General features: G+C 45.2%; 1 protein-coding gene across 9 annotated transcripts in view; it reads right to left on the bottom strand.

The window, feature by feature from the left end:
• Nucleotides 1–13,729, bottom strand: part of INVS (inversin) — a 1,037,426-nt gene that overhangs the window by 932,359 nt on the left and 91,338 nt on the right. For 8 of the 9 annotated variants that reach the window (XM_029589897.1, XM_029589895.1, XM_029589896.1 and 5 more), the window contains one exon: nt 13,079–13,214. In XM_029589897.1, the coding sequence (XP_029445757.1) occupies nt 13,079–13,184 (106 nt within the window). In that variant the 5' untranslated portion in view covers nt 13,185–13,214. Of the gene's footprint in view, nt 1–13,078; nt 13,215–13,729 lie in introns of those variants that run through there. The other variant, XM_029589901.1, reaches the window with a different exon arrangement.

The raw sequence follows: 13,729 nt of genomic DNA, 5'->3' as shown, positions 1-13,729 counted from the left end.
GAACATGGAATCAAATCCCAAAGGAGTCTGGAATACTTGACTATCTTTATAAACCTCTACTTCATACCAGGCAGGTATAGCATCAGCAAGTTTCATCTTTCAGTTTTTTACAAACCAACCAACTTATCAGAAATGGCAAATGTATTGATGAGATATCTCCAGCAGCTAGTCAGTTTGTCTGCCAGCTCAACCAGCAATTTGAAAAAAAACAAACCAAAAACTGCATGGACTGGATCAAAGTACTCACCTTGTAGCCTATTAATTAGCATTAATGTAACTGAGAAATGCAAATTGAGGCTTTTAAAAAGGTGAAAACAAAGGAATGCGACACCAACGAACATCACTGAACATTACAGGAACTTAATCCTTGCTTCTCAGTTTTATTATGCTAACTGGTTCTGTTTTTCTCAAAAGGCAGAAATCAGACATTGCACTCACTGGCAATAATAAAGATTTCTGAACTCTTTGCTGTTGCACTTGAAGGTGGGCCCTTGTCCTGGAGCAGTGGAGAACGGCTACCTGGTAGGGACCAGAAAGCACTTGCCCCCAGGGGGGGAGCACAGGAGGAGACAGAGGCTAGAATGAGCTTCACCACTGGAAGCCCGAGGTCCCCCTGGGTGGAGCCCGTAGGGACCCAGGCCGCTTGGACTTAGATGGGGCTCGCAGGGTCTCCCAGAGAGGTAGTAGAGAGGCGTGCCCAAGATCAGCAAGGGATCGCGGTCAGACTTCATGCTGTTGGCCTGGAGAGGCAAGGAAGGCCCAAACAGCGTAGGCAATGACAAGGCAAGGGACAGAGCCAGAATCAGGAGTCGTGGTCAATAGCAGCCGAGGTCAGAATCCGAGGATCAGTCCGAGGAGTAGTCAACAAGGCAGAAGTCAGGTTCCGGAAGTCAGACGAGGTCACAAGACAGGCAGAGGTCAGGATGCAGGCAACGGACAGGATGGTCAAGGAACAGGCCGAGGTCAGTACCAGAGAGACAGACCGAGGGTACTACCTGGGAAGACGTACAGACAGACGCAGGAACAGAAGCCGCTGGACCAGAAGGATACTGGAACAAGGCTGGAACAAGACTGTGAACGCGGAGGCAAACTAGAACACAATATACAGTGTCGACCCGATTGCCAAGGCAAGAAAGTGCAGGCAGGGACTTCCTTATATAGTTCCATCAATCAGGGCACACTGCGGAGCTAGGACCCGCCCATGGCCCTACAACAGACCAGGAAGTCCGCGCGCGCAGGGGCATGGCCAACGCCACTGGAGAAATGTGAGGCCTGGTAAGCGGTCACTGGCCTTGGTTCCACGTACCAGTGTAACACTCTGAATAATGTTGTATCATCCGCAAATTTGATAACCTCACTCGTCTAGATCATTTATATATATATTGAAAAGCACCGGTCAAAGTACAGATCCCTGAGGCACTCCACTGTTAAGAACATAAGAACATAAGAAATTGGCATGCTGGGTCAGACCAAGGGTCCATCAAGCCCAGCATCCTGTTTCCAACAGAGGCCAAAACCAGGTCACAAGAACCTGGCAATTACCCAAACACTAAGAAGAACCCATGCTACTGATGCAATTAATAGCAGGGCTATTCCCTAAGTATAATTGGTTAATAGCCATTAATGGACTTCTCCTCCAAGAACTTATCCAAACCTTTTTTTGAACCCAGCTACACTAACTGCACTAACCACCTCTTCTGTTTACCCTTTTCCACAGAGAACATTGACCATTTATTTCTACTCTCTGTTTCCTGTCTTTTAACCAGTTTCTAATCCACGAAAGGACATCGCCTCCTATCCCATGACTTTTTAGTTTTCTCAGAAGCCTCTCATGAAGGACTTTGTCAAACACCTTCTGAAAATCAAGATAGACTACATCCACTGGTTCACCTTTATCCACATGTTTATTAACCCATTCAAAAAAATGAAGCAGATTTGTTAGGCAAGACTTCCCTTGGGTAAATCCATGTTGACTGTGTTCCATTAAACCATGTCTTTCTATATGCTCTATGATTTTGATCTTGAGAATAGTTTCCACTATTTTTCTCGGCACTGAAGTCAGGCTCACTGGTCTATACTTACCCGGATCATCCCTGGATCCTTTTTTAAATATTGGGGTTACATTGGCCACCCTCCAGTCTTTAGGTACAATGGATGATTTTAATGATAGGTTACAAACTTTAACTAATAGATCAGAAATTTCATTGTTGAGTTCCATCACTACCCTAGGATGATACCATCTGGTCCAGGTGATTTGCTACTCTTTAGATTATCAATCTGGCCTACTACATTTTCCAGGTTCACAGTGATTTCGTTCAGTTCGTCTGACTCATCACCCCTGATAACCATCTCCAGAACTGGTATCTCCCAAACATCCTCATTAGTAAACACGGAAGCAAAGAATTCATCTAGTCTTTCTGTAATGGCCTTACCTGGCTCTGGAACCGTTATTTTTGGCTATTACACAAACACCCGCTATTGAAGGCTTTACTATTGGAGCCAAAACATATAAATTATCCGCCTATGCGGACGATGTCTTGTTGCTCCTTAAAAAAAATGGAATCCTCTCTTCCCTCTCTCTTTCATCTAATCTCTGGATATTCGAAGGTGTCTGGTTACAAGGTCAACTGGCATAAAACTGAGATGTTACCCCTAAATAGATTGGGTTCTCTAGCAGATTTATCCCACCTTCCTGTCCAAAAGGTGACCAAGGGTCTTAAATACTTGGGGGTTCAATTCTACACCGCTTTTTCACCACGGTTAGCAGTTGTGAATCCCAGGTATTGCAACAAGTGCAAGATGCCTCTCTACGCTGGTCTCCTCTGCACCTTTCATAGTGGGACAGATTAGACACAATTATGATGGTATTAGTACCTAAAATTACATATTAACTTTCAATGATCCCAGCTTTTTTCGCCACGGATTTTTATGCACAAGTGGATCGATTACTGGTTTGGTTTTTATGGAATTTATTTATTTATTTAAACATTTTTCTATACCGTTGTTCAGTTGTATTTCATCACAACGGTATACAGTGAGGCACATAAATATATCTATGGTTACTTGTGTCGATTAGTACTATCACTAGGGAGTGCCATTAAATTTCGGTAACAAAGTTTCATAAAAATACTATTTGTATAGTGATATAAATCTTGTCCTTTTCTACGTTTATCAGTCTTAGTTACGTGTATAATTCTACTGTAATGTATATTTTGTTTTAAAAGACACACAATGCACAATACAGGGTGCTGCATGCTGATGGTCTGCTGCCAGATTTCATATTCCACTATTCTCCGTTCTCTTTGTAGAAGGCTTGTTTGAAACTCTTTTTGAAAAGTTCAAAATCTCTCTGAAGTCTAGTTTCTAAGGGCATGGTGTTCCATAGTATTGGTCCAGCTAATGATAAAGCCCTATCTCTCACTTGGGTCAGTCTGGCTGTTTTAACGGACGGAATGGTTAGGAGTGCTTTGTTGGCAGATCTCAGGTTTCTATGTGGGACATGAACACGTAGGGCTGTGTTCAGCCATTCTGCTTTTTCGTCATGAATCAATTTGTGAATTGTACAAAGTGTTTTGTATTGAACTATGTATTCAATTGGAAGCCAGTGTAATTCTGCTAAGGTATAATATATAAGGTATAAGGAATAATAAGACCCCTAGAATAGCATTGTCCAAGCTGAAAAAAACATCCCAAGAGGGAGGGGTTAATTTTCCAGATTTCTATTTCTACCATCAGGCTTTTCTATTACAACAAGGATATCATTTTTTCAAGTCCCATGCGTCTCCTTCCGATATCCCTCGTTGGCTTCCTTTAGAACTCCATCTGATACATCCCTACCCTGCTGAATTCTTTCCCGCCAATCTGATCTCACCTAAGCATGCACTTAACCCTATTTTACGTGCTACTCACAGAGCTCTTCAAGCGTTTGATAAGATTCAGATACCTGATTCCAGCCACTGGAGCCTATCTTGGTTTGTGCCAATATGGGGCAACCCATTAATATTGGTGGCCATCCTGTCAGATGGCCCTTGTGGCAATCACATGGTATTTGGTTCCTCTCCTCCATTATACAGGACAATGCTATTCTATCCTTTGAGCAGTTGTGACTGCGATTCACCTTGCCAACTTCACAGTAGGGGTGTGCATTCGTTTTGAACTTATATGTAAAACGCTACTTTTTTTTTTTTTAACTTAAAAAAGTGATGAGGCGAAAACGATCGGATTTCCAACTTATTCAACATAGCTATGTTGAATACGTTGGAAATCGCGATCGTTGATCCTAAATAAAAATTTAAACCCCTCACCCTCCTTAATCCCCCCCAAGACTTACCAAAACTCCCTGGTGGTCCAGCGGGGAGTCAGGAAGCCATTATTCTATTCCTTTGCGAGGAGCACGTGACATCCGCGTCACGTCGGAGTGACGCGGCCGTCACGTGGTCCACTGCGGTTCCGCTCCCGGACCCCTCGTTGGACACAAACAGAACTTTTGGCCAGCTTGGGGAGGTCAGGAGGCCCCCCCAAGCTGGCCAAAAGTTCCATTTGTGTCCAACGAGGGGTCCGGGAGCGGAACCGCGGTGGACCACGTGACGGCCGCGTCACTCCGACGTGACGCGGACGTCACGTGCTCCTCGCAAAGGAATAGAATAATGGCTTCCTGACTCCCTGCTGGACCACCAGAGAATTTTGGTAAGTCTTGGGGGGGGGATTAAGGAGGGTGAGGGGTTTAAATTTTTATTTAGGGAACCAGTGCACGTATGGACATAGACTCAACATGGAATTCTCCATATTTATTTATTTATTTAACATTTTTATATACCGGGCTTCATGCAGGATTGCATATCAGCTCGGTTTACATTATAACTGAACAAGACATGCATGTAGAATGCAAGTTACATAGAACAGGGACTTAAAAACTTGGAACAGAATACATGGGTAAAATAACTTAAAACATAAAGGAAGAATGGGAAACTTAAAATTATCTTTGAATGTGAAGTGTTATGTTTCGGGCTTGATTGAGAGTCTTTGGATGGATTATTTGCCGGTGTGTGGAAGTTGATGTGATTTATTATCATGATTTGAACGCTTGCTCGAAAAGCCAGGTTTTAAGTCTTTTTTTGAAATTGTATGTCCATATTGACCGAAATTGACCCCCCTTTTCGACTTATGAACATAAACTTTTTGTCTGCACATCCCTACTTCACAGTTTTATGCTTGGCTTCAACTCCGCAACGCATTACAAGACATTTATACAGATGCTTTAAGCAGGACGAAGTTGCTGCAGGCCCTTAAGATTTACCAGACATATGGTGATTTAGATCATTTAGCCTCCTGCTTTTATAAATTACTCAAAGCTTCTTCTGCTACTTCTCACTCTCTTACCAGTCTATACTCTGTATGGTCCTCTGAATTCTCATTCACACTGATCATGGAGAAGTGGTCCTATGTGTGGAAGGTTTCCAATCGCATCTCACTGTCCTCCAGTCTCACCCAGACGGCCTTTTTTGTGTTACATAGAGCAGTTTGGACACCATGGAAGTTGCATCGTGCTGGCCTGCTCACCTCTTATAATTGTTGGTCCTGCACCACTGGTAAAGGCACGTTGTCTAACATGCTTTACTACTGTCCTCTAATATCCTCCTTCTGGAGGCAAATATGGTGAACCACTTTCTTAGTGCTGGGCCTTTCCCAGCCTATTACATACTCTCTGGTCATACTAAAAGGAGCTGACCCTTCTGTTAACCTTCCTGCCTCTTCACGAAAATTGCTTGATTTTCTATTAACTGTAGCAATCCACAATATTATGTCAAACTGGAAACGCAGTGAATTGCTTTCGGAACACATGTGGTGGAATTCAGTTTGTATTTACAGTAAATATGAGCAGTCAGTGGCTATATAGCATAATCAGTTGACCACTGATTATGTGTGGAAACCACTCAACAACTATATATCCTCATGCAGTAGAATGAATGGTTTTTCTTTTGTTTTGGCAATCATGGTCATTTTTATGCCAGCCTCTCCCTGCTCTTCTCTCTCTTTCTTCTCTTCTTCTCTTTTTTCTCTTTTTCTCTCTACTCTTGTCTTTCTCTCTCTCTGTTTCTTGTTCTTTCTGCTATATATCTTTCCCCCTTCTCCTTTTTTCTTTATTCTCCCTTTGCTTCTCATTGGTCCCTCTTATCTTTTTCTTTTCCTATCTATGGAATTGTTTGAAAATAAGGTTTACGCAGTTTACAGCAGTGTATCCTAATTGTGTAAAAATTATGGTATGTTTTATTATTATTCAAGCTGTACATGTTTAATCTCTATTCTATCTTCTTTCAATAAACAAATTTAAACATTTAAAAAAAAAAGATCTACTCCCTTACCTAATGGGCTAGTTTACACCTTATTAATACTATCTCTGCATTGGAGTCTTCCTGGTTTCTAGAGACCAACATCTTGCCTTGTACATCTTTTAAGCAAGATTAATCTTGGAATCCCTTTCTTGGGCAAACATCTTCCACCAGAAAAGTTTGGGTTTCTACACTCTTCCATCTGGTTCAATCCGAAGGTTGTGCTTGTATCCTCTTGCCATCTCTTTTAGCGCAAGATCAAGATCCATCTTCTACGAAGTTTTCTTCTAAAAGCCTCTCTGTTGGATAGGAGTCTGCTCTCCTAAACTTGCTGTTGATAACCTTGTGTCCAGTTGACTTGTCCAATTCAACTTCATGCACCATCTGCTGCCAAGAATTTAATAATATTTCTTCAAGTACAGACTGTTGCCTTCAGTGTCATCTTTTTAGCTGACCCTGTTTCCAGACATTTGGCCTATTCAGTACCACCTGCTCTAGTTACACAAGCCCAGCTACTCCTCTAACCTGGTACAGCATTCCCAGCTACAGATCAAACAATAATGTTGGGAGCACCATCCTACTGCAATTGGAGACATCAACCTTACTGTGCCCCGCAACCCACAATTAAGTGCTTTGGAACTGAATTTTTCTCTAAGACGTTGCTTCTGTTCTACATCTTTTTAGTCATCAAGCTCACTTCGCCAATACCAGCTAGCAATCTGATTTAATCTTGTCAACACTTCCAGCTACAAGATCAAGTATGGTGCTCTATCTAACTATGATCAATTTTGATGTGCCATACCTCGGTTGCATTCAAGTGAAGCTTAAGAATTGGACCGATTCATCAAGATGATACTACTATACCTGCGCCTTCAGTTCAGTCTGGGTCATTTCTTCTTCTGGGATGTATTGCATCTGTGTCAAGTCCTCAGTATGTTTCAAATGGCTTGTCGCTTCAGCTCCTACCAAGCATTTTCAGATCGTATGTTTGGACCCCCAAGTTCCCCAGCTGGTATAGAAGATATGCCTTCTTGTCTTCAGCCGAACAGAAGAGGCTGAAGAGGGGGCTTTGAGGAGGGGGTGCTGTTGCGCTCCATTGTTCGTGGGTCCCAACCATGAGCAGCCTCACTCACCTGCCCACGTCGCCCAGACTGATACTGCTTCCTGCTGCTCCCACGTGGCCCAGGATGCCACTGCAGGCCTCGTTCCTTCTCCGTGGCGGGGACGGCCACCACAGTCTCCACCTCTTCACAGCTTGCACTTCGCTGCTGCTGCTCCACGTGTCAGGGGCACTGCCAACGCTGAGGCCTTGCTTCTTGCGGCGTGGAGGCCGCTGACATCCACCTCTCTTCGCGGCAGGGTGCTGCCACCGATGCCGTGCTCTGTGGCAGGGAGCACTGCTAAACTCTCCACCTTTGCAGCCCGAGTGCCGCCGCCGGCACTGCTGCTCTGCTGTTGGGCCTCGGGCTCAACAGCACGCTTGCGCCTCTGGGCACGCTTGCACCTCTGCACTTTATTTAAAGGGCAAACGGCAGGAAAAGCCCCGCGGCCCCAACGGATGATGTCATCACTCTGTTCCTTCTCCAACCCTATAAAAGGGCTCCTCTTCCACTCCTCGGGGCCTTCACATTGGATCTTCATGGTTGTCCATGGTCTCTTCTCCACTCAAGGTCCTCCATGGTCTCCTCGTGTCTAGATGGCTCTACGTTGGATGTGCTTTGGATGTTCCTGGTCTTGTTCCTCATCGGAGCTCCTTTGGCGCCGGTTCCATGTTCCTGATGTTCCAGTCCGGGTCCTGATATTCCTTGTTCTTGATGTTCCGAGTTCCTGATGTTCCAATCTGGGTTCTGATGTTCCTTGTTCTTGATGTTCCAAGTTCCTGATGTTTCAGTCCTGGTCCTGATGTCCCAGCTTCTGGTTATTTGCCCCATTTCCAGGTTTCCTTCTCGTGTAGGGCGCGCCGCAGTGCAGGCCTCTCCTTAATCTTCGTCATGTTTCAGCTTCAAGTCTTCATCTTCTCGTCTGGAGTCTGCTTCGCTTCTGCCGTGGTCCGCAACCAGCCATGGGCAGTTGTGTAGGGCATGCTGCGGTGCAGTACTCACCCTCTACTAATGCCTGAATACGAACCTGAGTCTTCCAAGTTCCTCGAGTCCTCATCTGAGTCTTTCAAGTTCCTCAGTTCCATGTCTCATCATGTTCCTGCTCTCAGCCTCCGTCTGGCCTTACACACTCTTCGTTCCCAAGCGGCGGGTCCAGAAGAGCTACTGAGTGGCTGGATCTCACCTGTGCATTGCTGGATCTCACCAGTGCATGCAGGTCCAGTGGAGGTCTGAGCCTGTCTTTTATCAGTTCCTCTGATGTCCCATATCTTGATCCTGGTCCCGCCTTGTTCCAGCTCCAGCCTGTGCATGGACACTCTCACCTCCAACGGTGTGTCTTGGAGCTCCTCCCTGAGCTGTGCCATGGCCCAAGGGCTCACATCCCTCTAGAACAAGCGACCACACCCCTGTATTCGCAAAACTCTGTTTATATTGCTGTCATCGACTCCGTGAGGAGTTAGCAATCTGATGTGAAAGCTCTGTTGTTAAAGCTGGTATTTAGCAATCTGCAGTTATTTAGAATAGTTGTGGGTGGATCCTTGGACCAGTGGCAGGTGACCACGCCCTCGGGGGAAATCCCGAGAGGGACCACTGGTCAGGCTTAGTGTAGGAGACAGACACACACTAGTTCTTTTATTAGACAATATAGTATACCACCAGAGGTGGCAGTAGTGAGCTGGAAGTGCCCAGCTGGGCTGTAGTCCCTCAGGTATTGGAACAGCGATCCCAGGGTGGCTGAGCTGTAGAGAAACTAAGACAGTGAGTAGGCAGTATATGCAGAATTCTGGAACTAGTCCTTGATGGTAACACTCACACAATAGTCTCTTAAGGTAGCCCAGGAGACGGTATGCATTAGGCCCTCGAGGAGCGAGTACCTGGTTCCAGGGAACGCTCTGAGAGATAGATACAGACTCACTGATGTTAAACAACAAAGACTTCTTAGAAGCATTATATTAAACCACCAAAGGTGGCAGTAGTGAGCTGGAAGCGCCCGGCTGGGCTGTAGTCCCTCAGGTATTGGAACAGCAATCCAAGGGTGGCTGAGCTGTAGAGAAACTAAGACAGTGAGTAGGAGAGTTCTGGAACAAGTCCTTGATGGTAACACTCACACAATAGTCTCTTAAGGCAGCCCAGGAGATGGTATACATTAGGCCCTCGAGGAGCGAGTACCTGGACCCAGGGAAGGCTCTGAGAGATAGACGGAAACTCACAATGTTGTAAGCAGCGATTACTTCTTAGCAGAAGTGGTATTCAGGAGCAAGTCCGGGACGTGGGCCCTTGAGGAGCGAGTACCGGTTCTGGACTGCGACCTGCAAAGAAAAATAGAAAAGCGAGGCCCCCGAGGAGCGGGTAGCTCTAGTGAAGTCCGAGGAGGCAGAGTAGCTAGGGTCGCGGAGAGCGAATCCCATCCGCAGTGACCAGGAGGAAGCGAACCCTTGCTAACTCGTCTTGTTAGCAAAAACTGAGACCTTAAATATCTGGAGCAGGTGACGTCATCTCTTGGGGATGCCCCTGAGGTTCGCGCCAACGCTGGTACATCAGTTGGGCCGTGCGCGCTCGCCCTTAGGCATCTGGTCAACATGGCGGCTTGTAGCGTCGAGCTGGTCCAGGAACGCCGGAGGAGGACAGCCAGGAGATGCCGCAGCAGCTAGCCTTCCATCAACCCCAAAGGGAGTCGCCAATGAGGTAAGGTGGGCGGAGCAGAGACGTCGGACAGCGACGGACACAACAATTGCTTGGCTATTGATCATCTATTAGCTCAGTGCCTGGAGAGAAGGATTGCTTCTCTGTGCCCTGAGTTACCTGGGCAGTTAACTCTAAGCCTAACTACTTCAACTCCACAATTCCTCTTACTGGTTTCAATAGAACACACTGCCATATGTTTCAATACTAGAGCCCTGGTGCACTCTGGCTCCAGGGAGAACTCTATTCAGGAAAAGCTGGTGGAGTGCTTCCAGATTCCCATGGTTCTGATGATTTCTTTGCTGGCACTCTCCTCCATATGTGTGGAACCTCTCATAGGACTGGTGACTCGATTCACTGTGCCACTAGCTTTACGGGTGGGATTCTTGCATTCCAAGGTTATCAGCTTTCATGTGCTCTTACGAGCTGTGAGTCCAATTGTTCTGGGCCTGCCCTGGCTCCGGCAACATCAGTTACAATTTGACTGGATCACATCAGAACTTCTCTATTGGGCCCCGGTTGTAGTGAATTCTGTATTATCTCTGATGACATGGCTCACCTGGTAATCGTGGTCTCTGTTCTCCCAACATTTACATCCTCTAGTAGGGAATCCTGAGGAATTCAAACCTCCCCATAGTACCTCCGGGAGAATACTCTTGAAATAGTCTTTGGACAATTAAAAACAGTTGGGACAAGAAAGTGCTGAACATGAAAGCCTGGAAGAAGAAAACAACCGTGCCATGAAAAGGTTTGAATCTTTAGTTACCAAGAAGGATGAAGAGAATCAAGCCTTGCATATCTTTCTTCAGCAAGAGAGGGATAAGAAGCCTCTTATTCTGTCTGGTCTTGCTAGCCTGGATCCTGAAAAGAAGACGACCAATTCTACACCTATATTGAGGCCTGTCCTTATCCCAAGCATTTTAGAGGAGACCTTGCCTTCGTCTACGGCTCAGTTTTAGTCCTCGGAATTGCATGAACTAGGGGACAAAACCAATCATTTGGTTGCAGGAACCACCTCTCAAGCCAAGAGACCCATGGGGTCCAAAGGTTAGAAAAGAAACTTCAGTATCTCATAGCCTGGAGAGACTATGGACCCAAGGAGAACTCCTGGGAACCTGCATCTAGTCTGCAGAGTCCTCAGTTAATCTGTAATTTTCTTCGCTGATTCCCCACCAAGCCTGGATCTAAGAGATTGGAGAGGGATCATTGCAGGGTACATACTGTTAGAATTCAGCCACCTTCCTAGACTCTTTGGCTCTGGATGCTCACTTTGTGTCAGGGAGCCATCATTGCCAGCTCTGACAGGTGTGTTACCAGAACCCGGCAAACAGAAGCATAGGGCATACGTTTGCATGATTCTGAGCACTCTAATAAACATACTCACTGTCAATGCGACTCCAGCATTGCTCTATGCTTCAACGGCAAGAGGAAATGTGGTAAAAAGGATTTGCATTCACAAAAAAAACCGGGGAGTAGTTAGCTTGTTGCGGCGGTTACTACCCCAAAACAAATAAGTCTGATACTTCACTTTCAATGCATATGCAGCATAGCTCTCTGCTTCAACGGCAGGGGGGAAAGAGGAAATGAGGATTTATATTCAGGCAACAACCAACAAGGACTGAATTACATAGTCTGGGTAAACAAATAATTATGGGTGTAGCTTGCTTGTTACGGCAGTTACTACCCCAAATCAATTAAGCCTGATACTCCAGCGCAACTCACTGCTTCAACGGCAGGGGAATAAAGAAAAGAGGAATTCTATTCAGAAAACAACCAACAAGGACTGAATTGCACAGGCTGGGTAAACAAGCGTGGGAGTAGCTTGCTTATTGCGGCAGTTACTACCCCTAAACAATTAAGCTAGATACTTCACTTAGATGCAGCTCCAGCACTGCTCTCTACATCATTGGCGGGGGTGGAAGGCAACTAGAACCAAAAAGTTACTAATAAGGGCCAAGAGTAACAGATAAGTATGAGAAAGATAAAAAAGTGTGAAAGCTTGCTGGGCAGACTGGATGGGTCGTTTGGTCTTCTTCTGCTGTCATTTCTATGTTTCTATATATGTTTCTATGTTTCAATATGTTTCTATGTTTCTATATGAGTGTCGGGTAGTTGCCCTGATGAAGATGTCACATGCTCAAGACTACTTAGCCTGCCTGGACTCCTTGCCTTGGCAACAAGTTTCATTGGCCTGTTCCTGGCCTCTGCCTTGCTTGCTGAGTTTCTGATTCTGGACACTGCCTCTGCCTGCTTGCTGTCCACCTGGTCCTGTGTCCGTTCTGGATTCTGACTGCTTGCTGCCCGCCTGGACCTCAGACTGTTCTGGATTCTGCCTGCTTGCTGCCTGCCTCGACCCCAGACTGTGTTGGATCTTGCTTGCCTGCCACTTGCATGGACCCTGGATCTTCTGTTGAACTCTGCTGCTCACTGCCTGTTCCATTCAGCCACCAGCGCATGGACCTAGAGTCTCTCTGCCTGTGGTCAAGGTAGACACTCGGGTCTTCCCTTGCTACACTTCTGCTACCTTACCACTCAGAGATCCACAACACCTTCAATCAGTCCAAAAGGGTTTATGGAGTGGCTGGAGGGATTCCCTCCTGACATCAGCAAGGGCTGCCCTCCTTACAATCCCCCTCAGTCATGTCTTCTCCAAGTTGAAGAACCAAAATTTCCTTCACTTTTCCTTATAAAACAATTGTTCCATTCTCTTTATCAATTTGATAACTGTTCTCTATACCTTTTCTATTTCCACTATATCTTTTTTGAGATTCAATGACTAGAACTGCACACAATCCTCAAGTTGCAGTTTCACCATGGAGCGATACAAAAGCATTATTATATTCTCAGTTTAATTCTCTGTTCCCTTCCTAATGATTCCTACCAAAAAAGAAAATATATACAGTATATATATGCACACACATTTTGTACATAAAAATACAGGTTACAACCATTCAACAGAATACTTACCTGCTATCAGTTTTTGCAGAGTCCCCTTATTTCCATTTACAGCAGCAGCATGTACCTGAGATGCTAATGAAGTGCCACTGAAGATGTCGTTTTCTTTACTTGTCATAGTTCTGTCAGGTACTAGTGCAGATCCAATCTGTAACAATGACAATCATAACTCAGCAACACTTTTGAAAGAAAGGGCAGTATATTTTCTTCCATTGTGCATCAAGTTTTGATTTTTATATATTTATTGAAAGGACTAGAACATTAGTTTCCAAAGTGGTGTCGTTCCCTTGAGATCATGCCAGTCCTACCTGCCTAACATTGTGGAGTTGGAACCAAGAAAGCAATAGCTCTGTACCTCTTACAACAGCAGCAGCATAATGAAGACTAATTTCAGAGTCACGTGCATACTTGCTGGAGGTGACATAAGTTGGGGAAAGGAAGAAAAAGAGTGTGAAGGGAGAGTAGAAAGAGGGGAGGAAAAATCTAACAGGGTAATTTTAAAAGGAACATGCGCATCACCATAAATGCGTATATATCGGCTCGTAAGCAGAGAGATTCTGTAATTTTAAAATGTGACTGCAAGTACGCATATAACATTTAAAGTACCCCTCCCACACGTATTCTGGCTAGGTCTTTAGCAGCTTTTACACACATATACAGGAG

The sequence above is a fragment of the Rhinatrema bivittatum genome, chromosome 2 (genome assembly GCF_901001135.1).
Source record: "Rhinatrema bivittatum chromosome 2, aRhiBiv1.1, whole genome shotgun sequence".
NCBI classification, from domain to species: Eukaryota; Metazoa; Chordata; class Amphibia; order Gymnophiona; family Rhinatrematidae; genus Rhinatrema; species Rhinatrema bivittatum.
Note: the sequence above shows the minus strand (reverse complement) of the source record. Positions and strands in the feature narration are given on the sequence as shown.